The sequence below is a fragment of the Emys orbicularis genome, chromosome 21, assembly GCF_028017835.1.
Source record: "Emys orbicularis isolate rEmyOrb1 chromosome 21, rEmyOrb1.hap1, whole genome shotgun sequence".
NCBI classification, from domain to species: Eukaryota; Metazoa; Chordata; order Testudines; family Emydidae; genus Emys; species Emys orbicularis.
The window spans coordinates 17,173,604-17,196,979 of record NC_088703.1 but is presented as its reverse complement, the minus strand read 5'-3'; the positions used below and the strand labels follow the sequence as shown (position 1 = coordinate 17,196,979).

The 23,376-nt window shown below is 49.0% G+C and overlaps 1 protein-coding gene across 1 annotated transcript; it reads left to right on the top strand.

The window, feature by feature from the left end:
• Positions 1–10,822: 10,822 nt before the first annotated feature.
• On the top strand, positions 10,823–23,073 carry LOC135893249 (butyrophilin-like protein 9). Its single transcript, XM_065421050.1, has 10 exons — positions 10,823–10,892; positions 11,674–12,021; positions 13,140–13,424; positions 16,408–16,509; positions 16,735–16,791; positions 18,118–18,153; positions 20,320–20,346; positions 21,403–21,423; positions 21,572–21,598; positions 22,223–23,073. The coding sequence occupies exons 1-10, from the start codon at positions 10,823–10,825 to the stop codon at positions 23,071–23,073; spliced, it is 1,824 nt and encodes a 607-aa protein (XP_065277122.1).
• Positions 23,074–23,376: the final 303 nt, after the last annotated feature.

Below are 23,376 nucleotides of genomic sequence, written 5' to 3'. Positions count from 1 at the left end.
GAGAGGCAGGGATCACAGTTGCCCAAAGCCCAGTTTCAGAGCCATGGAGGCCTCAGGGATGGGGAGTGGATGGAGGGCAGGGGTGTAACAGCACTCAGTGCAGACCTGCAATGGGCCTCCCATGGGATGGGAGGAAGAACAGGAACCCATCGGTGTATAAACTCCTCACTGCTCCCCCTGTCTCCGCAGTAACCGAACACCTGCCCTGGGTCCTGGCCAGATCATACCTCTGCCAGGTTAATGTGTTGGTTGCAGAGTTTGAATCTCAGAAACTCGTCTCTTTCATCAACAGATGTTGTTCCAATACAAGATATCGCCTTGCCCTGGTTAATGTTTGACAGGTGCCCTGATGCTTTCACTTTCCCCGCTCAGAGTTCACACACAGCTCCGGGATCCATTTCCCCCTCTGCCCCAACACGTCAGTTCGGTTCCTTGGGCGTTTTGTGTGGGGCTGGGACCCCTGGCTCGCCGCATTGCATCTCCTGGGAAATGCTGAATCCTTAAGGTAGGCCCCTCCCCATTATTACCCCCTTTCCTTCACTCTTAGGGGTGCTCATGCCCCTGCCCCCGGGAGCATGTTCCCCTGCCATCGCCTGTTCCCACCTCCCATCAGTGCTGGGCAAACCCCGATGGTGGGTGTGATTCACTGCTCAGCCCATTATCCCCTCACTTCAGGGTGTAGCCAGCTGGGGTTCCTTGTGACATTTCCCGGAGGGTGTGATGGGGTGCACGGGTGATTTGGTGCCTCTTCAAAAGGGCCGCACAGCCTGCCCTGCTGATGCCCCTAGGAGGAGGGGCTCCCAGGCCAGAAGTGTGGGGGGGGGGGAGGGGAGCGGTCATTTGGCTCAGAGATCTAAATGGAAGGTGCCTCCCTGGCTATTATTATTATGTGTATTACAGTAGCACCTAGTGCCCCAGCTGAGATTGGCGCCTCCATTGTGCTGGGTGCTGCCCAGATCACAACTGAAGTCAGAGCCTCACTGTGCTGGGTGCTGCACATATAGACCGTGAGAGACCATCCCTGCCCCAAAGAGCCTCAATCTGGCATCAGGTGTAGCTGAGCCTAGCTGGGCTCAGACCCTTTCAAGCCTCGTCTCCATGGGACATTACATTGTGTTAGAACATGTGTTAACCCAGCACAGGACGCTGACCGCACAGGCCTGGTCTGTGCTGGAGGGATGTGTGGTGTTAGATAACGTATTAACTGTCAGACCTAGTAGTTCATCAAGTCATCAGCTCACGCTCTGCCAACAATAGCAGCCTTGAATGTCGGCCTGTCCCCTCGAGCACCTTCGCGCTTTCTCCCACGCTGCCGCCATGCACGAGAACAGCTCCCTGCCAAAGTTCACAAAGCCACCATCTTCCCTTCTTCAAAATCCCCCCCCCCCCCCGAGCCTGCCTCTGCCATGGGGCCTATTGAGCGCTGCCGTCTGGCGCTAGCTAGGCTAGCGGCCAGCTGGGACTCTGCTTCCCTGCTACGCTCCCTCTTCTGTTTTGTTATCTCATCCTCCCAACCCATCACCACTGAAGGGTTTGTCTGTTCACCCACTGGCTGTGTCCTGTGTGACATTTAGATGGTGAGTTCGCTGGGGCAGGGACTGTTGTTGCTATGTGTCTGTGCAGCACCTGGCACAGCGGGGTCCTGTCCCCTGACTGGGGTTCCTCGTTAATACTGTAATGCAAATCAAACACAACAGCAATAACTAGTCTGGTGTGACGAGCACTGTGCTGAACATGGTTTTTCTCCTGGTGTGGAAAAGGACGGCTGTGGTCAGCATTGTGTCAGCTGGCCACGGCGACCCCTGGGAGTCACTCTAGTGTTGTTATTGTGGTGGCTGGCACCTGGGGCCCAGTCCTGGAGCAAGGAGCCCAGTGTGGTGGACGCTGCACAGACACAGAACAGAGACAGTCTCTCTCTGCCCCAAAGAGCTCAGAGACCAAGGGAAAGACTCTAGGATTATCCACGACCAGCTGACACCATGTTACACACGACATGTTGTGTCTTCACTGAGGCTGAATTCCTAGCTGGAAACTAGAGCTGGTCAAGAATGTTTCATAAAAAACTTTTGTAATGAAAACTGGCTTTCAAAACTATATGAACATTTTCACCAAATTAAATTTTATTTAATTTGAAAATTGTCATTAAAATGTTTCACAACAAAAAATGTTCATTTCGATTCCAGTCTAGTGGAATCAAAAATTTTTTTTTTTTTTACTTTTAAGGAGGCAAAAACTAAGAAGTGAACTTGAAAAAATTTAATTCTGAATCCATTTGATTTTAATTGAATTTCCAATCTATTTGAAACCATTATTGCTTTGTTTTGAGTCGTTTTGTCAGAATATTGGACGATTTCAGGAAAACTTTTGAATGAAAAGAAAATTTTCCTCAAAAAAAAATAATCCCCATTTTCACCAGCCTCCCAGAATGCTCAGCACCTGCCGGGCCTCGGCTCTGTGGCTCTCCCAGAGCCCCGTTTTGCACAAGGGCAAACAGGTAATAAAATGGCCTAGAAACCTACGCTCACCTTTTGCTCTGGGGCGGGGCCGGAGATACAAGGATGACAGAGAGCACTTGGACTGGGGGCCAGACTCCAATTCCTCCTTCCTGGGCCAGCAGGTGCTGGGAGTTCTGCGAAGGTTGGGGCTGGATTCAGGCACTGCAGGACAGTTGGTTCTCCCTGACATGGAGCCCCCGTACACCTGCACCCTACTCAATGGACTGACAGTGGCTGGATCCCACCTTCCCCTCCTAGAAAGGCCAGCACATGGGCCCCCTCTGCCCCCAGTAGGGTTGGGACATTCCCTCCCTCACCTCCACTACTTCCCTTAGCCGTGGGGTGTCAGTTCTGCAAGATACATTTCTGCAAGATTATAATTTATTGAGGTTTGCTCATAAGGGACAGTATTATGAATATAGGATTTTGAGCCGTGCCTGGTAGCAAGGTGGAGAACACTGTGTAGCTGTGCATGGCAGTTCACCACAGACACTCTCTAGTTTGTTTTTAATTAAAGTTTATTCCTTTCTCATTCACTGGGTTGTTGTTTAATGAACCCCAAGATCATTCCATGGTGTCAGAAGTGCCGAGTGACAAAGAGACTGCAGAAGTCATTTTGAGGTTAACTCCTGCATTTGAAACTGAAAGTAGAAGCAAGGGGACTGGTGGCACAGCAAACAGAGAAGAAACAAAAGCTTTTCTTTGTGTTTTATGAGCACGGTACTAGTTTAACTACCTGAAGAAGGGAAGAAAGCCAAATGGTTGTTTTGCAAACTCAATCCAGTCTGCAACTGTCAGGCAATGTAGTAGAGAACTGGAAGAAATTCCGACAGAGATTTGAATTGTATTTAGCAGCCATAGGGGCAGAGGAGAAAAATGATAAAGTGAAATCATCAGTGTTTTTGCATGTCGTTGGGGAGGAAGCATTGGATATTTATAACAAGTTTGAAGAAGGTGAAAGAATGAAGTTAAGTAAAATTCTTACTACATCTGAGGGACATTGCACGCCAAAAAGAAATGAAACCTCTGAAAGGCACACATTTTTTACATGCATGCAAAAAACTGATGACACCATAGAGCAATATGTTAGAGAATTAAGGAAACTCAATAAAATCTGTGACTTGGGTGATTTGAGAGACTCTCTGGTCAGAGATAGACTCAGTTGTGGCATTAAAGACAATGTGTTAAGAGAGAGACTGCTCCGTGACGGAGATTTAACTTTAGAAAAAAGCTCTTCAGATCTGCAGGGCAGCAGAAACTGTGAAAGCACAAGTCAAAGAGCTGAATTCAGCAGGAGGGCTTATCCATGTATGAAGTACAAAAGAATATAGCCTGGGAAGCTCAAATCAAGAAGTTGAACCAGTCGCTATGAAAACCATTGGTAGTGGTGGACTGGATACAGACAGTTATGTGGATAGTCATCTGTCTTGGATGGTATCGACACAACAAATCCTGTATCTTGCACTTGCAGTCCCTTCTAATCTTATGATTCTATGTGGAAGGTGTGGATCACAGCATGGCCCCAAACAGTGTTTTGTGTTTGGAAAACTCTGTCATAAATGTGGGGAAAATAATCATTTTGCAAAATGCTGCAGATCCCAAATGTAGAAAAGTCAAGTGCATTCAGTTGAAGACAACCTGGTTTTACATAGACATGCTGGGATTAAGCAAACCTGATGAGAGGGGCTGGATACTGCCTATGAAAGTGAATGAAACAATTATTCCACTGAAATTGGATACAGGAGCTCAGGTTAATATTCTGTCTGAAGGACATGATGAGAGACTGAAAATAAGACCAAAACTGGGACCAACAAAAATAAAAGTAACTGGTTATTCTGGAACAAATATATCAGTGATGGGGAGGTGCATTGCTAGCATTAACTATAAAAACACCACATACACGCTCCTGTTCATTGTGGTGCCAAAGGAGGTGACACCAATTTTAGGCCTGGCCACCTGTGAAAAACTCAATCTAGTAAAATGGATGCTCTCACTACAAGATCATACTGAATGTGGCTATGAGGCACTCATTTGGGAATATCTTGATCTGTTCGAAGGGTTGGGTTGCTTTCAGGGTGAACATACAATCCAGATAAACAAGCAGTTCCCTCCAGTTATCCATCCTTGTAGAAAGGTGCCATTTTTACTCTGTGATAAACTCAAGGCTGAGCTCACAAGGATGGAAGTAATGCAAGTAATACAAAAAATCAAAGAGCCAATGGAATGGGTGAGCTTCCTAATTATTGTGGAGAAAAATAACGGCCAGCTACACATACGCTTAGATCTGAGAGACTTCAACAAGGCTATAAAAAGAGAACATTTCAAACTGCCAACCAGGGAAGAGATTATAGCTCATACAATAGTTCAATAAATTGGATGCACCCTCAGGATTTTGGCAGCTAAAATTAACTGAAGAAAGCTCAAAACTATCACATTTAATACCCCATTTGGAAGATACAGATTCTTACACTTACCCTTTGGCATAGCTTCAGCACCAGAAGCGTACCACAAAACCATACATATGATTGTTGCCTGCTACAGGATCTATTAATATATTCATGGGTATCGACACCTCAATGGATGATATCATGATCTGGGGCCCAACTAAAGAGGAGTAGACTGGGAAGTCTTGAATGCAACTAGAGTTGCAAACTTGAAACTAAACAGGGAGAAATGTGTTTTAGGGGTTATAGAACTGACTTTTATTGGAGATATTATTTCCAACAAAGATGTAACACCTGATGAGAGGAAGGTTTCAGCCATTGAAATGATGCCATGTCCCCAGTCAAAGAAAGATGTCCAATGGTTCCTGGGAATGCTTAATTATCTTGGAAAATTCATACCTAATCTATCTACAAAAACAGTGGCTTTGAGGCAACTCCTAGAAAATAAATATAAATGGTACTTGGGTGCAGAACAGGAGGAATCATGGGAAGGTTTGAAATAACAACTGATACAAGAACCAGTATTGAAGTTCTATGTGCTAGACAGGCATTTTAAAATTTCAGAAAATACTTTACTGTCTGGATTAGGTGCGGTTATTTTAGAGAAACATGGAGATTGTTAGCCACCAGTGGCGTAAACATCCAAATCACTGATTGAGGCAGAAACCAGATACACACAGATTGAGAAGGAGCTTTTAGGAATATTGTTTGCCTGTGAGAGATTCAATTAATATATTTATGTCCAGGCAGTGGATATTGAAACAGACCACAAGCCCCTGATAATGTTATTTGGCAAACCACTAAATTGATTTAGTTGGGAATTGGTCCTGCTTTGAGCAGGGGGTTGGACTAGATGACCTCCTGAGGTCCCTTCCAACCCTGATATTCTATGATTCTATGATTCTAAATGACTGTATCTTAAGGATTCAAAGAATGTTGATAAAGCTACAGAAGTATGTTCACTGCAGATGCACTTTCTAGAGTGATGACTCCCACTTCAAAACTAAAGTAGACCTTAGAGATAGAGAGGCAAGGCTACATAGATTGGATTGTAAAGTCAATTCCTGTAGCTAACAGGAAACTGCAACAAATAAGAGGTGAAATGGAGAAAAACTAATTGTTGGGGATCCTTAAAGAAGTTATAATGGAAGAGTGGCCTGAAGAAATAACTAGTTGCTGTCCAAGTGTAAGAGACTATTGGAACTGCAGATATGAAATACCCCGGGATAATTCTGCTCCAAAAAATGAGAAATTCTGCAAAATTCTGCCTATTTTATTTGTCAAAATAACACAATGTAATCACACCAGTTTCAATTATTTTTGGTCATTTATTTCAAAATACCTGTCAGCAAATATGTCTGTAACAATACAGACAAAAAAAAAAAAGATTTAGGAAATGTTTTGGGTTTTTTGTTTGACAAATAGATTCCTTACTAGGCATATTAATACAGAACTGTGAGTAATAATTCATTTAAACTACAATACAGAACCATATTCCCCACTCCCCTCAGAAGCAGTGCAAAGGCTTGGGAGAGTTGGGGTAACAGAGGAGCTGAGGGAGAGGGAAGTAATTGCTGGGAAGGAGTCTGGGTGTGAACTTGGAGGGTTGTTGGGTGTGGGTGGGAGAAATACAGAACAGGTTTTGGGGTGGTGGGGAGGGATTGTTAGGGAGCCTTCCCCATGCAGACCCCGGCTGGTCCCCAGCCTCTCCCATTCAGTCAGATACATCTGCGCCGTCCCCATGCATCCCTGCAGCCCCCTCCATTCCCATGTGTCCCTGCACCCCTCCCCTGTCCTCGTGTCCCTCCACCCCCACTCAGACTGTGTCCCTGTGCCCCCACCCAGCCACCCCATTTCTTCATGTATTTCTGCACCCCTCCCCCTGTCCCCATGGGTCTGTGAACCCCCACTCAGACACCCCCATTCAGACACCCCATGTGTCCCTGCACCCCTGTCCCCATGTGTCCTTGCACCCCCACTCAGCCACTTCTCCTCCCCATCCTTATGTGTCCCTGTACCCCCTCCCCATGTCCCTCCACCCCCACTCAGATACCCCCATTCAGACACCCCCATGTGTCCCTGCACCCCTGTCCCCATGTGTCCTTGCATCCCCACTCAGCCACTTCTCCTCCCCCATCCTTATGTGTCCCTGCACCCCTCCCCCTGTCCCCATGTATCCCTCCACCCCCACTCAGATACCTCCACTCAGAGACCCCCATCTGTCCCTGCACCCCATCCCCATCCCCATTTGTCACTTTGCCCCCACTCAGCCACCCCCTTCCCTATGTGTCCCTGCATCCCTGTTCAATGAGCCACATCCCCACATCCCCATGTGTCCCTGCACCCCTTTCCCTTGTCTCCATGGTCTCTTATACCCCATTCAGCTGGACCCCCTAGCCACATGTGTCCCTGCACCCCTGTCCCCAGTGTGTCCCCTTGTGGCCCTGTTCTTCCACTACCATTCAGCCCCTGCCCCAGTCTGTCCTCCCCCAGTAGCCCTTATGAACCCATCTGTAACTCTCCAGCAGCCCATGTGCCCCATGCTGTCTGTCCCTGGCCCACAACTGTGAGGAAGACAGCCCCTTCTCTTCCCTATTGGCAGCTGGGTTTGGCCCAGGAATGGCTGCTCTGTTCTGGCAACACAGCAGCCCCTGGTGGGCAAAAGGCATAACTGCAACAACTTTGCAGCAGAATTTATTTTGGAGGGAAAAAATTCTGCTCGACACATAAATTATGCATGTGCGCAGTGGTGCAGAATTGCCCCATGAGTAATGAACCTATTGTGATAGATGGGGTAATTTTCAAGGGCAACAAGGTTGTAATACCAATGAGCCTCCAGAAACAAATGCTATAGAAGATCCAGGAGGATCATTTAGGAATCGAGAAGTGCAAACAATGATCATGAGAGGTGATGTATTGGCCGTGGATCAATCACTACATTATAACTAGAGCAGGAAACCTCTTTTCATACTTGAAATAAAAGCCATGCCAACAGACAGAGCTGCTGAGACCTCACCCAGTTCCACAAAGGCCTTTTGAGAAGGTCAGCACTGACTTATTTACCTGGCAATGAAAGGATTATTTAATATTCACATTTTATTATTCTCTGTATCTAGAAATTTGCACACTGCACAGTAGTAATAGTAAGTCAGTGACAGCCGGCATGAAAATAATCTTCTCCAGACGTGGAATTCCAGATGAAGTCTTTAGCAATAAGAGGCTGCAATTTTCCAGTGCAGATTTTAAGTAATTTGCCATAGATTGGGATTTTCATCACAAAACAGCAAATCCAAATGATCCCCAATAGAACAGACTTGTGGAAAGGTCTGTGTGGACAGTAAAAAACCTTATGAAAAAGACTTTTGGTGGTGAGGGTGATATGCATACAGCTATATTGATTTACCGAATTACAGCTCTGGAGAATGGCTCCTCTCCATGTCAGCTGTTAATGGGAAGAAGGATCAGATCTCATTTACCAGTCACTGATAACTTGTTGAAATCTCATAACAATGAAACCAGATGGAAGATGAAAGAAAATCAGAAGTGGAAGCAGAAATATTATTTTGAGAAAAGGGCCTGTGATCTCCCAAAATAACAGAATGTTGGGAATCATTAAGAAAGGGATAGATAAGATAGAAAATATCATGTTACCTCTATATAAATCCATGCTATGCCCACATCTTTTAAACTGCATACAGATATGGCCTATCTCAAGAAAGATCTATTGTAGTGCCTAAGCCTTAACCCTGTCCTGGCACTGGCCTGTAGTGTCTAGGCTTTCACCCTCCCCTGGACACGGGCCTATAGCACCTAGGCCTTAACCCTGCCCCGGGCATGGTTCTATAAGGCCTAGGTCTTAACTCTTCCCTCAGGAATATCATGTCATTCCCAAATGACCTTGGATGGGCTCAGAAGGGAGGTCTTGTTGGGTGCATGGTCCTGATTGTTATGCTCCCCACATATACAGAGGTGTGACATAAAATCATAAATCTTCTGGCTGGAAGCTTTGCAGCGTAACACGGCTTTAATGCTCAGAATCCAGAACAAGGACCCAAAAGAGAAAGAGACAAAGCAGGCTGCTCCCTAAGGCACAGAGGCCCAGGTCATCCTGCCTTGCTCTAGCCTGCTCTGTGTAGAGCTGCCTGCTGGACCCAGATCACACACTTCACTACAGAGCCCCCTGCCTGCCAGCAGGACCAGGAAAACCCCCATTTACAGTGACAGCTTACAATTCCAATACAGTTTTCAATGCACCATGCAATGATGGACAGGCTTGGAGGGAGCTGGATGTGAAACAGAAATAGCTCCACAGATGCTAAGGCCAGAAGAGTCCATTGAGTCCATCCAGTCTGACCCTGTGTACACAGGCCGGAGAGTTGGGGGGAGAATGTCTGAGGCTCTGAGCAGAGCTGAGATGGCCCCTGATGACCCTCAGTGTATCTTGTAATGTCTACTGATGTGATGGTCTTCTGTTGATGTCAGAGGAGGGGGAGCAGGTATCTGACAGCACCCCCTGGTGTCTGTCACAGCCACTGCCAGCCCCATACCTATCACTTGGCAGCATCACTTACAAAGGTGGATGACTTCTTGTCAGTCTGACCTGTAGAAAGGTGCCCAGATATCACCCAGTGGCCAGGGTATGAGACGGGTCCCCTCTGGGCCTGATCCACACAGCACGTGACTGAGAATATATTATTGCCCTTATATAAATCGATGGTACGCCCACATCTCGAATACTGTGTACAGATGTGGTCTCCTCATCTAAAAAAAGATATACTGGCACTAGAAAAGGTTCAGAAAAGGGCAACTAAAATGATTAGGGGTTTGGAACGGGTCCCATATGAGGAGAGATTAAAGAGGCTAGGACTCTTCAGCTTGGAAAAGAGGAGACTAAGGGGGGATATGATAGAGGTATATAAAATCATGAGTGATGTGGAGAAAGTGGATAAGGAAGTTATTTACTTATTCCCATAATACAAGAACTAGGGGTCACCAAATGAAATTAATCGGCAGCAGGTTTAAAACAAATACAAGGAAGTTCTTCTTCACGTAGCACACAGTCAACGTGTGGAACTCCTTACCTGAGGAGGTTGTGAAGGCTAGGACTATAACTGCGTTTAAAAGAGAACTGGATAAATTCATGGAGGTTAAGTCCATGAATGGCTATTAGCCAGGATGGGTAAGGAATGGTGTCCCTAGCCTCTGTTTGTCAGAGGGTGGAGATGGATGGCAGGAGAGAGATCACTTGATCATTGCCTGTTGGTCCACTCCCTCTGGGGCACCTGGCATTGGCCACTGTCGGTAGACAGGATACTGGGCTAGATGGACCTTTGGTCTGACCCGGTACGGCCGTTCTTATGTTCTTATGTCACAGCCCCAGCTGCTCAGCCTGGCTCTTTAGCTCACACTGTAGAGCCGCATGCAGTTAGCTGTGGAGAGCCCCGGGTCAGGCATCTGCTGTGTTATCCCAGATGGAGACAGGCACAGAGCCAGGCCCCTTCTGCAGGGGGGACAGCGGTGTGGGTACCACTTGGGTTACCTCGGAAGTGGCCCTGATCTGCTGCAGGCTTCCCCTGCACTGGTATTGGGTGGGCACCTGCACCAGTGGCTGATTAGAGAACCGACAAGGGGAGGAAATGCGGGTGGATACCCGGCACTGTCTGGGGGTGGAAATTCCTAGTGCCAGGCCTGGGCAGGTGGCAGGGAAGCCTGGGAGGGGTGAAATCCTCTCCTGTCCCTGGGGAGTTGCTCTGTCTGGGAGCAGAGTGGGTCAGGTCACATGCTGGATGGGGCATGTTCCCTGCACTGCCAGCCCCTCATGCAGTCTGGGGAGTGTTAACCATCCCTGCTCTCTCCTTACAGGTCCCTGCCCGGGATGTCCCCATGGCGACGCGGTGGTGGCTGTATGTGTGCAGCCTGGGGATCCTTCTCCTGGCGCCGTGTTCTCTCTCTGGTAAAAGCGTTTGAATCCCAATTATTGCCCTCCCTGTCCCCCATGTACGCTGCCCCCTGCAGGGCTGAGGTAGGGGGATCTAAGGCCCAATTACACCCCCACCCTCTGGGACCGCCTCAGTCCTGCAGAGTAAAAGGGTCCAGGTCCAGGAGGCTGTGGGGTGGGGATGATGTTGGGGTGACCAGGGCATGTCCTAGCTCTGGGTGGCAGGATTGTCGGATCTTGCAGCAAGTCACCCAGCTCCTGTTACCCCTGAGAGAGGTTCCTAGAGCCCCCCTGACACTGATCCCTTCCTGTCCTGCCATGGCACCGAAGGCACCGTGCTGCCAGACCTGCCCCATTGGGAACCTGGATTCTCATGGCCTGCAAGGCTGAGATCTTCCCACCTGCCTGAGGGATGGGGGTGCCCAGTTCCCATTAGGATGAATGGGAGCTGCAGCATCGCTTACTCCAAGCCTTCAGCCACCATGAGTCAGGAACCAATAATCAGGAGATTGGCTAAAAAATCATCAGATTAAAAACAAAACAAACCCACCTTTTTGGGATCTTCTTGTTTCCTTTGCTTTTTGAGCCTTCCATCACCCTTGGGTCCCATTTTCATGCTTTCCTCTGCAATCACTAGAGCTAGAAACTGATTTTTGTTTTAAATGAAAGCTGAGATTCTCACAGAATCACATGCCTCCAGGAGCTGGGGCTTTATGAAAAACACATAGTAGCTCAAGGGTTGGCACCCTCTGCTCTTTCTGATCATTCAATCTGCTCCTGGGATTGTCTATTGCAGAGAAGTTCTCCCTGGCTGGCTCCCCGCGTCCCGTGGTGGGGGTAGTTGGCCGGGATGTGGTGTTACCCTGCCAGCTCACACCCCCAGCCCGGCTTCTCGGCATGGAAGTGCTGTGGAGGAAAATTGAACCAGGATTTGTTCTGATTCATGAGTACTCAGATGAGGGTACCCAGGGCCTTCCAGGGGAGGGTTACCAGACGCGGACGGAGCTGTTCCCGCAGGAGTTTAGCAGTGGGAACGTCTCTCTGAAGCTGAAACGGCTCCAAGTGGCAGATGCTGGGACATACCAGTGCCTTGTGAGGAACCCAGAATGGACCCAGGAAGCCACCACTGAGCTACAGGTCACAGGTGAGACACGGAACTAAGGGGCAGCCAGACCCTCCTCTGCCACTGGGGGTGCCCCTGCACTGAGCCCAGCACTGCAGTAAGGGTCCTGTGCTGTAGGGAGTGGTGTGCAGGACTCGGTAGGGGGCCCTGTCCCCTGACACTCAGCACTGACCCCACTGTGGTGCTAGCAGGCTCAGTGCTGCATTAAACGACCTCTTTTAAATGAGACATAAAGCTACGGCTCTCAGCTCTCATGCTCATTGCGGTGCTGTTTGAGGGAGTGGGACCTTTACCCCCATGTTCTGCCCAAATCCCAGCTCAGGTGATAATGAAATTTGACTTCCCTGAAACTCCACCTGCAGTTTCCCAGGGTTGGGATATTGTTTTTTATTCCCTGGACACTGACCCCACATTCAGTGCTGCACAAGGGCAGTGGAAGGGACGGTCTCTGCCCATTGAGCTCACTGAGTAACGTAGCCCCAGTCAGTACAGTTCAGAAACATCAAGCCCCTGGTGAGGGGCCCTCTTGTGATAATGCAGAGCATTGAGGTTGTTTTAAATCATCTCCCATCTTCAGTGGCTCCTAGTCCAAAGGATCCACAGGAGACATGTGCTTTTAGGGAGAGATTTAAAAGAGGGGAGGGTGGTTGTGTGCAGCACAGGAAGAGGGAAATCCAAGCACGAGGGGTGGCTTGGCCTGGGGCACCATTAGCAGTGCAGTAGAAGGACACCAGAGGGGACAGTTATTAGAAGAGTGGCATAGGATGAGTCGTAGCAGTGACGTAGGCAGGGTCACTATTCCTCACCTTCTGCTCTGTACCAAAGTGCAGTGATCCTGACAGCTGCTGGGCTGCACCCCAGATGTAGCTGCATTTCAGCAGCGGGTGCAGTGATCTCTGTGTAGCTGTATAAGCCTGCACCTTCCTCTGTGAGCCTGCAAGGCTCAGTGCTCTATGGAAATGGAAGATGATATTATTTAATTTCCCGAGTCGTCAGGATGAGGGATCCCAGGGAGGCTTTGCACGTATAGGAATGGAGCTTTCCAGCCACAGCCCCCTATATCCAGCGGTATCTGAGGACTCACATGGTGCTACCAAAGACATGATTTTCTGATACACACACTCTTTGTCTCCTCGCAGCTTTGGCTCCAGTGTTGATTGACGTGCTGGGCCCCCGGGGTCAGGGGATCGGGCTGATCTGTAGATCCACAGGCTGGTTCCCCAAACCCGAACTCCAGTGGGTTGGCAAGAATGGGCAGAATCTGATGATGGAGATTGTGACCGACATGACTCAGGAAAGGGAGAACCTGTATAGTGTTGTGAGTCACGTCACTGTCACAGAAGGAGAAGACAATGGAGACATCAGCTGCATAGTGCGGAATGGCCTGCTGGAGACCGAGCGACAATCGGCCATTCACCTCTCAGGTGAGTCCCCCCGTGCAGAAGGGGTTGTTGTTAGTGCTGTGGAGAATTGTTAAAGTTGCTAAGTTGTTACTGCTGCTAGTGTTGCTCTTCTGGGAGCTCCGATGTCAGCTGCACCAGCAGACGGTGCAGCGTGTTAATTCAGCCGACCCTGATGTTATTCATAGGAAAGATCACAGGCTCAGTTCAGTGGCGATGGCACTCAGCCAGGTTTATTGTGGACAAAGCCTAGAGCCCTGTAGAAGCCACAGTTACACTAATGCATGTATGCCTGCAACAAGGTACCCGCTCAGCCTGTGCACCAGGATGCTGTCCCCTCAGCTGGACAAAGATGCCTCACTTATCACTTCTCCTTTTAGACACTGATACCAACAAGTTACGTATTACATTCCAGAGGTTGTTAGTTATCACCCTTATCGTTGTACCTGCCAGCTGGAACAAAATATCCTCATCCATTAACCTGTCATCCCATCCTTATCCTACAAGGGGTCGGTGTGTTCCTGTACCATCTCTTAGGAATGCATTTACATAGTTACTTGAGAGAGCTGTGTGTTTTTGAACTATCCTCTTGAGTCAGGAATGTGCCTACTTGGTGCTAGCTAATAGCTGGTGTATTGTTATTTTTCCAAGGCCAGGCCTACTCTGGTTCACAGCCTTTGGTTCACACTTTTAGTTATACCTAGGGCTCCAACAAGGCCTACAGGGGTCACCACGGTAGTGCGGAGCCTGGAATTGCACTCAGCTAGCGCCTCTTTCTGGGACTGAGACAGAAAATGTCCTTCTAACCTGATTTGTGGGGCTATTAGTGACGGAGGTTTCTGTGAATTGGACAATCTGCCTGTCAGGAGCTGGGGCTGAGTCTTGTGAAATGAACTTGATATTGTTCTTTGAGGAGATGTTGCATTTGGTTGATAAAGGTAACTGGGGTGACATCATAGATTCAGGGTTTGTCTACACTAAAAACACTACAGCTGCAGCTCTATGGTTTAAACACTTACTACTGCGATGGAAGGGGTTCTTCCATGGCTGTAGTAAATCCACCTCTCCGAGGCGGTAGCTAGGTTGACAGAAGAATTCTTCCATCAACCTACTGGTGGCTACACCGGGGGTTAGGTGGCTTAAATACGTCGCAGAGGGTGTGAAATTTTTCACAGTTCTGAGCGATGTAATTAAGCCGACCTAACTCTGTGTTGTAGACCAGGTCTCAGACTCCATAAGGGTTTGACTTAGTCCTGCATGAAACTGATAAAAAAAATTAGCACTGTACAAACTCAATGTAGCCCATGCTATATGGATTAAAAACTGGCTAACTAATAGATCTCAAAGTCATTGTAATGAGGAATCAGCCTCAAATGGGGATATTTGTAGTGCTGTCCCAGGGGGATCTGTTCTGGGCCAATGCTATTCAATAGCTTTATCAATGAGCTAGAAGGAAATGTAAAATCATTGCTGATAAAATTTGCAGATGACCCCAAAATTGGTGGAATGGTAAAAAATGGTAGTGCAGACTGACCTGGATCGCTTGGTAAGGTGGGCTCACTCTAATAACATACTGTCAGTCATCCACACCCATGCTGTGGCTCCAGCGAAAATTCCCATTTTGTCACACATGCATTTCAACATAGCCAAATGCAAGGTCACACATTTATAAACAATGAGTGTAGGTCACACTTACAGGATGGGAGACTGTAACCTGGAAATCTGAAAAGGACTTGGATGTGAGCTCCCCGAGTGAGGATGGTGAATGCAACCCTTGTATGTATAAATGACAATTTCTATCAGGAGAAAGGAGGTGACATTACCTCTGTGTGTGGTGTTAGTGTAAAGCCGACAGACCCTGGTCGTCAGCAGGCAGGATCAAACCTGGGGCTTCTGGAGCTTAGGGCATGAGCCTCTACCACATGAGCTAAAAGCCAACTGGCTGTTAGCTAAAGCTGTAGCAGAGATTCATTTTATCTCTCTCTCTCAGTGGTCTCGGTGCCACTAGCTGGGACAGAGTACCACACCCAGATGGCATGTGGGTTACATAAGCAAGACCACTGTGGAATACTGTGTCCCATTCTAGTGCCCACACTGTCAGTTGGGGTAATGACAAATTGGAAAGTGCTCAGGAAATAGCTACAAGAATGATTAGAGGTCTGGAAACCTGCCTCACAGTGAGAAACATAGGAGCTCAAGTTATAGAGCTTATTCAATGGAAGGCTAAAAGGTGACTTGATCATAGTCTGTAAGTACCTAAATGGGGAGGAAATTTCTGACAGCGGATAGGTCTTTAACCTAGCAGACAAAGGCAGAACAAGTTCTGATGGCTGGAAGTTGAAGCTAGACAAATTCAGACTAGAAATAAGGTGCAAAATGTTAACATTGAGGGGAATTAACCATTGGAACAACTGACCTAGGGAGCTGGTGGATTCTCCATCACTTGGAATCTTTCAACCCAAACTGGATGACTCTTTCGATAAGATCCGCTGTGACTGGACTGGATGCAGAGATCACAGGGAGAGGGTCTCTGGCCTGGGTTATACAGGAAGTCAGACTAGATGATCATAATGAGCCCTTCTGACCTTAACATCTATGAATCCATAACATACTGAGGCCAACTGGGAAAATAATTGTTCTCTGCTGAACTTATCTGGACTGGACGTGGTGACTGAGAGCTGGGAGCTGTGTGACAGGGACCATCCGAACAGCCAGGCAGTGCTGGGCAGGCTGGGCAAGGAGTCTCTGACTTTTAGCTTGTAACAGCGGGAGGGATTTGGGCAGAGCAGAGTCCTGGCTCTTGGAACTGATGCTGTCCTGGCTTCTCCGGTTTCAATGGCTCCCATTAGTGGCTGTGATTTGAGCCTGGAGGGGACATGCCCTTCAGTCCTGGGAATTTCGGAGGATCTCTGATCCAGAACTCAGCTGTCAAGCCACGTGGCAAACCCCGTTCTCCAGCTCCAGAATGGGACCATGCTCCTCTCACACTGCGCTCTCTGTTTGCCAGGTGACGTCTTCCCCCGTGTTTCTCCCTGGCGGGCTGCATTCTGGGTGATTTTCACTCTGTTTCTCATTGCTGCTGGAGCTTGTGCATATCTTGGATACACAGGTAATGGGAATGTGTTACTTGCATGTTTAGAGCCTGGTCCTAGAGGGCACTGGACTGGGGCATGGGAGTGTCTTATTGTTCAGATATTGACCTTGTTTTGGTTTTAGGAAATAAACCAAACTAACAAACACACTGAGGTCCCCGGCCCCACATGTATCAACAAATTGCTCAGTGTTTCCCCTTCCTTCTCTGCCTCACTGCAATGTCTGATTCTCTGTCTCACAGCGAAACGAAAGGCCTCTCAGAAGAAACGCTCTAAAGAGGAGGCTAAATTATTTTGTGGTAGGTCTCCTGCTCTATCTCTTATTGTGTCTATTGAGATGAATGAGCTTTGTGACTGCTTGGTATTACCTGTGGGCTCAGTGCAATGAAAGGGATGGAGCCAGGAGGTTTTTGCCTAGTGGTTCCTCATCTCCCCCATGTTCTCCACACACTGATGGTAACAGGTTGGTAAATGTGTATTTTGCAGCAGATACCCAAGTGTCCGTGCTTGTGAGATTCCCTGTGTGTGTGTGCGACATGATGACAGTTTGCAATGACAATTCTGGGTCAGATTCTGTCCCACTCATCCTGGGCAATTGCTCGGTGATTCTATTCTCCATAAAGGAAACGACATGGGAAGGTCAATGACGCTCTGTGAGATGATTCCATCCTTGTGACTGTCGAATGCACAGGACACAGGGAGGGTGATTAACCACTGGAACAAGCTCCCCAGGGCAGTGGTGAATTCTCCATCTCCTGATGGCATCACATCCAGACTGGGCACCTTTCTGGAAGGTGCTGTAGCTAAACCTGAGTTATTGGCTCAGTGTGGGGGGAACTGGGTGGGATTCTCTGGCCTGTGATACACAGCAGGTCAGAGGAGATGAACTAATTGTTCTGCTTGGCCTGAAACTCTATGAATCAAGCAATAGACACAGCAGCACCACGTGTCTAATTTATTCCACTGTGAACTTTTCAGTATTTAAGAACAATATTGATTTTCATTGTGATGGTGCTGAGTGGTGCTGACCCATTCTGCTGGGCACTATGCACACACGCAGGGAAATACAGATGAAAGGTGCAGAGAATGGATACAACATGCCAGCACAGTGACTGGGGTTCTCACGGCAATCACAGCCCAGAAGAGCCCTAAGGCCCCCCTCTTTCATCTCCTTTGCCCTCTGTCATGTCCCCTTGTGGCCACCATTCCTACAGCTGGGAAAGGCTGGATGGGACTCCCTGAGCAATCAGTGCGGTTCTGTAACTAGCCACAGTGGTCGCTGTGTAGTAACTGACCCCACTCCACGGTTCTACTAGCCCTGCTGCACTAGCCTAAGGCCTGTGCCACACACAGCCCTGCACCAGTTTAACTCAAGGTGTGTTTTGTAACATAATTAGTTAAACTCGTGTAAAATTGTGTGTAAACAAGGGCTAAGGAGTGAGAGACTCCCCCAGGTCTCGAGCCTGTAGGTGCATATCACTAACCGCCAGCCCTGCTCCTGTCAAACCTGCCGGCTCCTGCACTGGGGCTGGGAGTGCGGGTATGGGATGTCTGTGACTAACCCCAGACATTAGGGAGTGTACAGCAACACCCAGTGTGTGTCTCTTTTCTCTTCCCCATTTCAGAACCTGAACAGACTGAGAAGACGACCTTGGAATCAGGTATTTTGCTAAACCCCTAGTGAACGTGTGTCTGCGCTTTCACACTATAATGAGATGGGAAAATCACCACATGCGCTGTATGGACTTCAGTCACCTTCATGCTCATTTCCCCCCTGCCCTGGAAACAAACAATGCAGAATTTGTAGCTCACATTTCAGTATCATCCGAAACAACAGAGACTGAATTTAATGCACGTGGAATGGTGGGCCTCAGGCTATGTCTACACTGCCCAATGGTTCAGATTACAGGGGTGTGAATAGGAATGTGCACCAAAGTGCTGCCCTGTAACAACCCTGTGTGGATTCCATGGGTATGAACTAAAAGATTCTTAGTTAAAAATTTAACGTAGTCCTAACTGAAGAGAGACGGGTGAGTGTGCACCAGCAGCATCCACACGTGAGAATCCCAGCATAGCACTTCCGTGCATGTTGCAAATCACACCCCCGTAGGCTGTGTTGCCCAGGGTCATAAATCCAAAGCAGTGGTAACGTAATTGTTTCACTCCACGTGGTGTCAGGAATAAATCAATGGGAACATAGCACTTCCAGCTGATGAAAGCGTGATACAAATAAGTGTGCTCTTATCTAAAATGACTATTTATTAGATTTAAGCACAAACAAACATACACAATAGGTTTAGAACATCCCAAATAATTACCTACAATCTGAGATGGTATCGAGTAATTAACAGCAGGACAACGATGGCCAGTTACTTCCAAGCCGGAGAGAAGGAAAAAGTCTCTCAGTATAGCTCCAGAGAACCGCTCCAAAATACATTCTATTATCTACTCTTTTTATAACTAGCTTTTACAAAACACACAGCTCATAGTGACCCTTATTGGGTCATCACGTCTCCTCACTTCAATAAACTACTTATCACTAAACCATTCCTAACAATCTTAGCCATAAGAAGCTTCTGTATCAAAGACGCCCAAACTCAAGGTCTCCATCCACTTATTTTATTGCAGTCCCATCATTTGCTGACTCTTTCCTCCCCTCCTCCCTTTCTAATTAGCAGAAATCACAAGCCTGCAGCTAGTATGTGACCTTGCCTCCAGAAGCCCAGCTTGTCCAAATTAACTCTTAACTATGTGGTGTTCTATTTTATTAATTCCTGGTGGCTGAATGCACACTCTGTGGCTGTGATTAGCTTAGTCAAGTTCTGGGGTAACACACACCTCAATTCCGGGGTAACAGCCAAACAATGGGGCTCTGTAGACAAACCCTTAGTCAGGGGCTGGGCAAACTTCCTCCATTCAGGTCTGTGGATTTATCTCAGTTCTGAACTGCAAAATCGCTGCTATGCCAATGCTGGACTCCACAGTCCTGTCCTCTTCCCCCTACCCCCGAGGCTAAGCCTTGGCTGCAAATGAACACAGACTCTGTGTCTGGGCTCGGTGAGGTGCATTCTGATGGGCCCCACCACCCACATTGTTCTCACAAGAGCTGGGGCAGAACCTGACCCCAGATCTCTAGCAGTGGACAGTAAATCCAGTGCCACACAGTGCCATGGAGCTGTTCCCAAGTTAACTCCTGCCAACCACTGACCCTAGAGTTACACACTTCTGCAAATCAGCAAAACAAAGGGATTGCCCAGCACAGGAATGGGAGGTCTGAGTCTGGGTGACAGGCTGCAGCAATGCAGGCCTCTCTCTATGTGATACATGTTCTGGCAGTGCTGTCAGTGGGGGAGGGGTGATGCCCCCATTGGCCATTTGTGGGCTCTGTTTAGGGCTGATCTGGGACCTTGTTTGTTGTTCATTAACAACAGTTTTGTCTGACATGTCCTGTCAGTTCTGAGACCCTTTGCGCATTGGGTCCATCTACACTACAGGAGGAAGCGAGCTTCTCAGCTTGGGTAGCCAGACCAATGCTAGGTACCGGGGGTGGGGGGTGGCTCAGTGTACCTACCCGAGTGTGTTCCCGGGGGTCTGAGCGGGTTTGTACTTGAACAGCCAACCCAAGCTGCTGCACCTGCTACCCCCAGATACCTGGCTACTTTTAGTGCACTAGCTCAAGCAGAGCTAGCGTGTCTCTGTTTGCCCAAACTGGGAAGCTCACTCCCAGCTGCAGTGTAGACGTACCCAGAGTTTGGAACAGCCCCATGTCACTGTGCTTAGAATAACCACGCTGAACCCACGATGGTCTCCTTCTCTTCTCTCCCCAGAGTGCCAGGAGCTGCGTGAGAAGCTTGGTAAGTTCATACACCTCCCCACTAGAGCCCCTGGGCAGCAGCTCCCAGCCACACACGGTGCTGAGCAGATCCAGAAGCACCGACACCGCAGGGCAGGGCTGAGTGAACAATTTGGGCCAAAATCAGAGTCACATTAGAATCACCCAGTCCATTGGCAGCACTATGAGCTCTCTGCAGCAGACGCAGGGTTACCTGCTCTCATGTCTGGATAGACAGACAGGTGTCACCTTGGCTTGGACAATCCAATGCCAATCACATTGTTATGGTGCAGGAGAAGGGGGCCAGCCACTTTCTATAGATGACTGTGGCAGTGCAGGCTGTCCTTTCCCAGAACATGGAGATGAGCAAGAGACCAGATTCACGCTCACATTTCCATGCGTTGTTGCCAAGACTGGACGCCAGGTCTGAGCGCTAATCCTCTCCAGATCTGTCTATGCCCCGGTTACACTTGGAGTGTGTAGCTTTGTTGCTCCAAAAGGTTATTAGTAATTCTCTTTAGTTGGTAGGGTTGAGAATGTCAGAGCTGCATATATCCAGACATGCATGTTCCATCTAAGTTAAATGTTTTGCAAATCCCAGCCTGATTTTTATCCTGTCAGTGTCCCTTCAAAATCCCCCAGTCTGCTGGGGGCCTCAACAACCAAACAGCAGCTTCTCACAGGCCTGGATTGTGCTCTGGGTGACACTGATGTCAATCCAGATTCGCCCCAGTGAAGCATCTGGAGTTATGGATTTACAGCAGTGTCACTGACAACAACAGAGAGTCCTTTTTACAGATCCAGACTAACACGGCTACCCCTCTGATACTGAGAACAACATTTGCTCCAGTCCCCGATACTAAGAGACAATATAAAGGCATCTCTGACAGCCAGTCGTTGCTGTCAGCAGAGATCTCTGGGGTGAAAGGGCCTGTCTCTCACTTCACACAGCCGGGACATTTCTCCTTCAGCAGTGAGGGCCCATGAACCACATGTAAAGCGATCACTCCACAGCAGCTCCCAAAACTGAGCCTTCTGCCTAAATGACAGGGAATAACTCCGTCTCTTTCCATTTCAGACAAGGCGGTCACACAGCTAGGTAAGAGGATGTGTTTCCATGTCACATTTCACATCACTCAGTTCCTTTCTATTTGCCAATGACCCTCTCCCAGAACAGCATCTCCTGAGGGAGCGAGTTCCCTGTGTTTGCCGGGCCCCTGACCATGTTTGTTCCTCTTCCCTTGCAGAGTTCAGGAGGGCTCGGAGCTACATGGGTGAGTGGGGCTGGGAGGGGCTGAGCAGATGCTGCACTGGGGTTAGTGGTATCGGCATTACATAGCTGAGCTGGCAGAGGTGTGGGGTCCCCATGGGGCAGGTGGGAAGGGCGTGCGCTGGCTGCAGAGCCATGGGGCTGGATGCCATGTATGGTCCTGAACATGCTGCCCTGAGCTGTAAGTCTCACCCCTGGGCAGGTCCCTCGCAATCCCCCCTCAGCTAGTCCTGATGACCCCCCATCTCCCATTGGCCCTTCAGTGATGATCCATCCCTACCCGCTCATCTGCCCCTACAGCCCCACTCAGCCCTCCCGCCGCAGCCTGCAGAGTCTTCACCCCCTGGACACCTTCCATGGCCACCCAGAGCCCTAATGCCTCCCAGGGACAGATCCTGTGCAGGGGGGAGTTAGAAGATGCAAGGAGCCCAACCCCCTCTGCCCCTCCCCCCACCTCTCCACCAGTTCAGGGACCAGGCCCAGCCACAGCCTGGAGCTCCAACTAGTCACCTCAACCCTTAACACTCTGTCCTTCACTCCGGCTGTGCTGGCTGGAATCTCTCCTGTGGGATCGTAGGGTCCCTGGCTGACCTGTGGCTAATGGGGTTATTCTGGTTTTTCTCCCCAGTCCTCATCACCCTGGATTCAGATTGCAAACACCCCAAACTCACTGTGTCTGCGGATGGCAGAACAGTTCAGCACAACCCCCCATCCCCAGGGCCGGCTGCCCCCTCTGCCACTCTGATCGCCGTGGGGAGGGAGGGGTTTGTGGCCAGGAAGGATCACAGGGGCGGTGGTGGAGTTTGCAGGGGGTACTGGGAGGTGGAGGTGGGGGACAGCCGGGACTGGGAGCTAGGGGTGCTGAGTGAGTCTGTGAGGGACAGAGTGAGACAGGAGAGGCTGGAGAGACTCCCTGAGGGGGGGTGCTGGGCTCTGGGGAGATCTGGGGAGCGGTATCACCCCAGTGAGGCCGACACTGTGATCCAGACCTGGGGTGTGACACCGACAGTGATTGGGGTGTATCTGGATCTAGAAGGGGGGAGACTCTCATTTTATAGTGTCAGTGCAATGGCCCTTATCCTGGAGATTCCTGTGGAAGCTTCTGAGAGATTGTTCCCATTCCTCAGCCCTGGGCATACTGCAGGGCAGGACCAGGGGAAACCCCTCAGCATCTGCCCCCCCAGCGACTGGGATTTCCGCCAGGAATTAATGGTTAGTGGGTCTGTTAGTCAGGGAGATCCAGGGGCAGGAAACAACACAGGGCCACCTGCAACAGGAGAAACAGCTCCAGCCCCTGGAGACAAGCAAGTGAAAGAAAACAGCGCAGGGCCAACTATGAGAAAAAGTGTCCAAAAACTCCTGCCCACCAGCTGGATCCCCATGTGGTGGAATGGGCATAAAACAGAGCAGGAGCATCCACAACTGGAAACAGCCCCCAAAGAGAAGGGGGAAAAGAAACATCAAAACCCTGAGGTCTGAACCCCTCCCATGGGGCAAAGGGAATCATGCGAGAAAAATGCTCCGAACTTGACTCCCGAGGGGTCTCTGGAGATGACTTTTGTTCCAGGGATACCAGGGCCAGGAAATACGACGGGGGAATCAACCCAAGCGCCGACACCTGGGAAAGAACCTCGCCCCACAAGGAATTTGGGGAAATGGCGACACCTCAGATGTTTCCTCCCCCTGAACTCAAAGGAAAACCGCAGCGATTCATGATAACGCTTTGACCCATCCGACCCCCAGTTACATCGGAATGTGTTGATTGGAGGGAACTGCGTTTAC

Excerpts from the sequence above, each read along its gene's own strand:
- LOC135893249 (XM_065421050.1), top strand. The coding sequence starts at position 10,823 with ATGGCGACGCGGTGGTGGCTGTATGTGTGCAGCCTGGGGATCCTTCTC. Across the intron at positions 13,425-16,407 it reads ATCGGCCATTCACCTCTCAG|GTGACGTCTTCCCCCGTGTT; the intron begins GTGAGTCCCCCC and ends TCTGTTTGCCAG. Across the intron at positions 21,599-22,222 it reads GAGGGCTCGGAGCTACATGG|TCCTCATCACCCTGGATTCA; the intron begins GTGAGTGGGGCT and ends TTTTCTCCCCAG.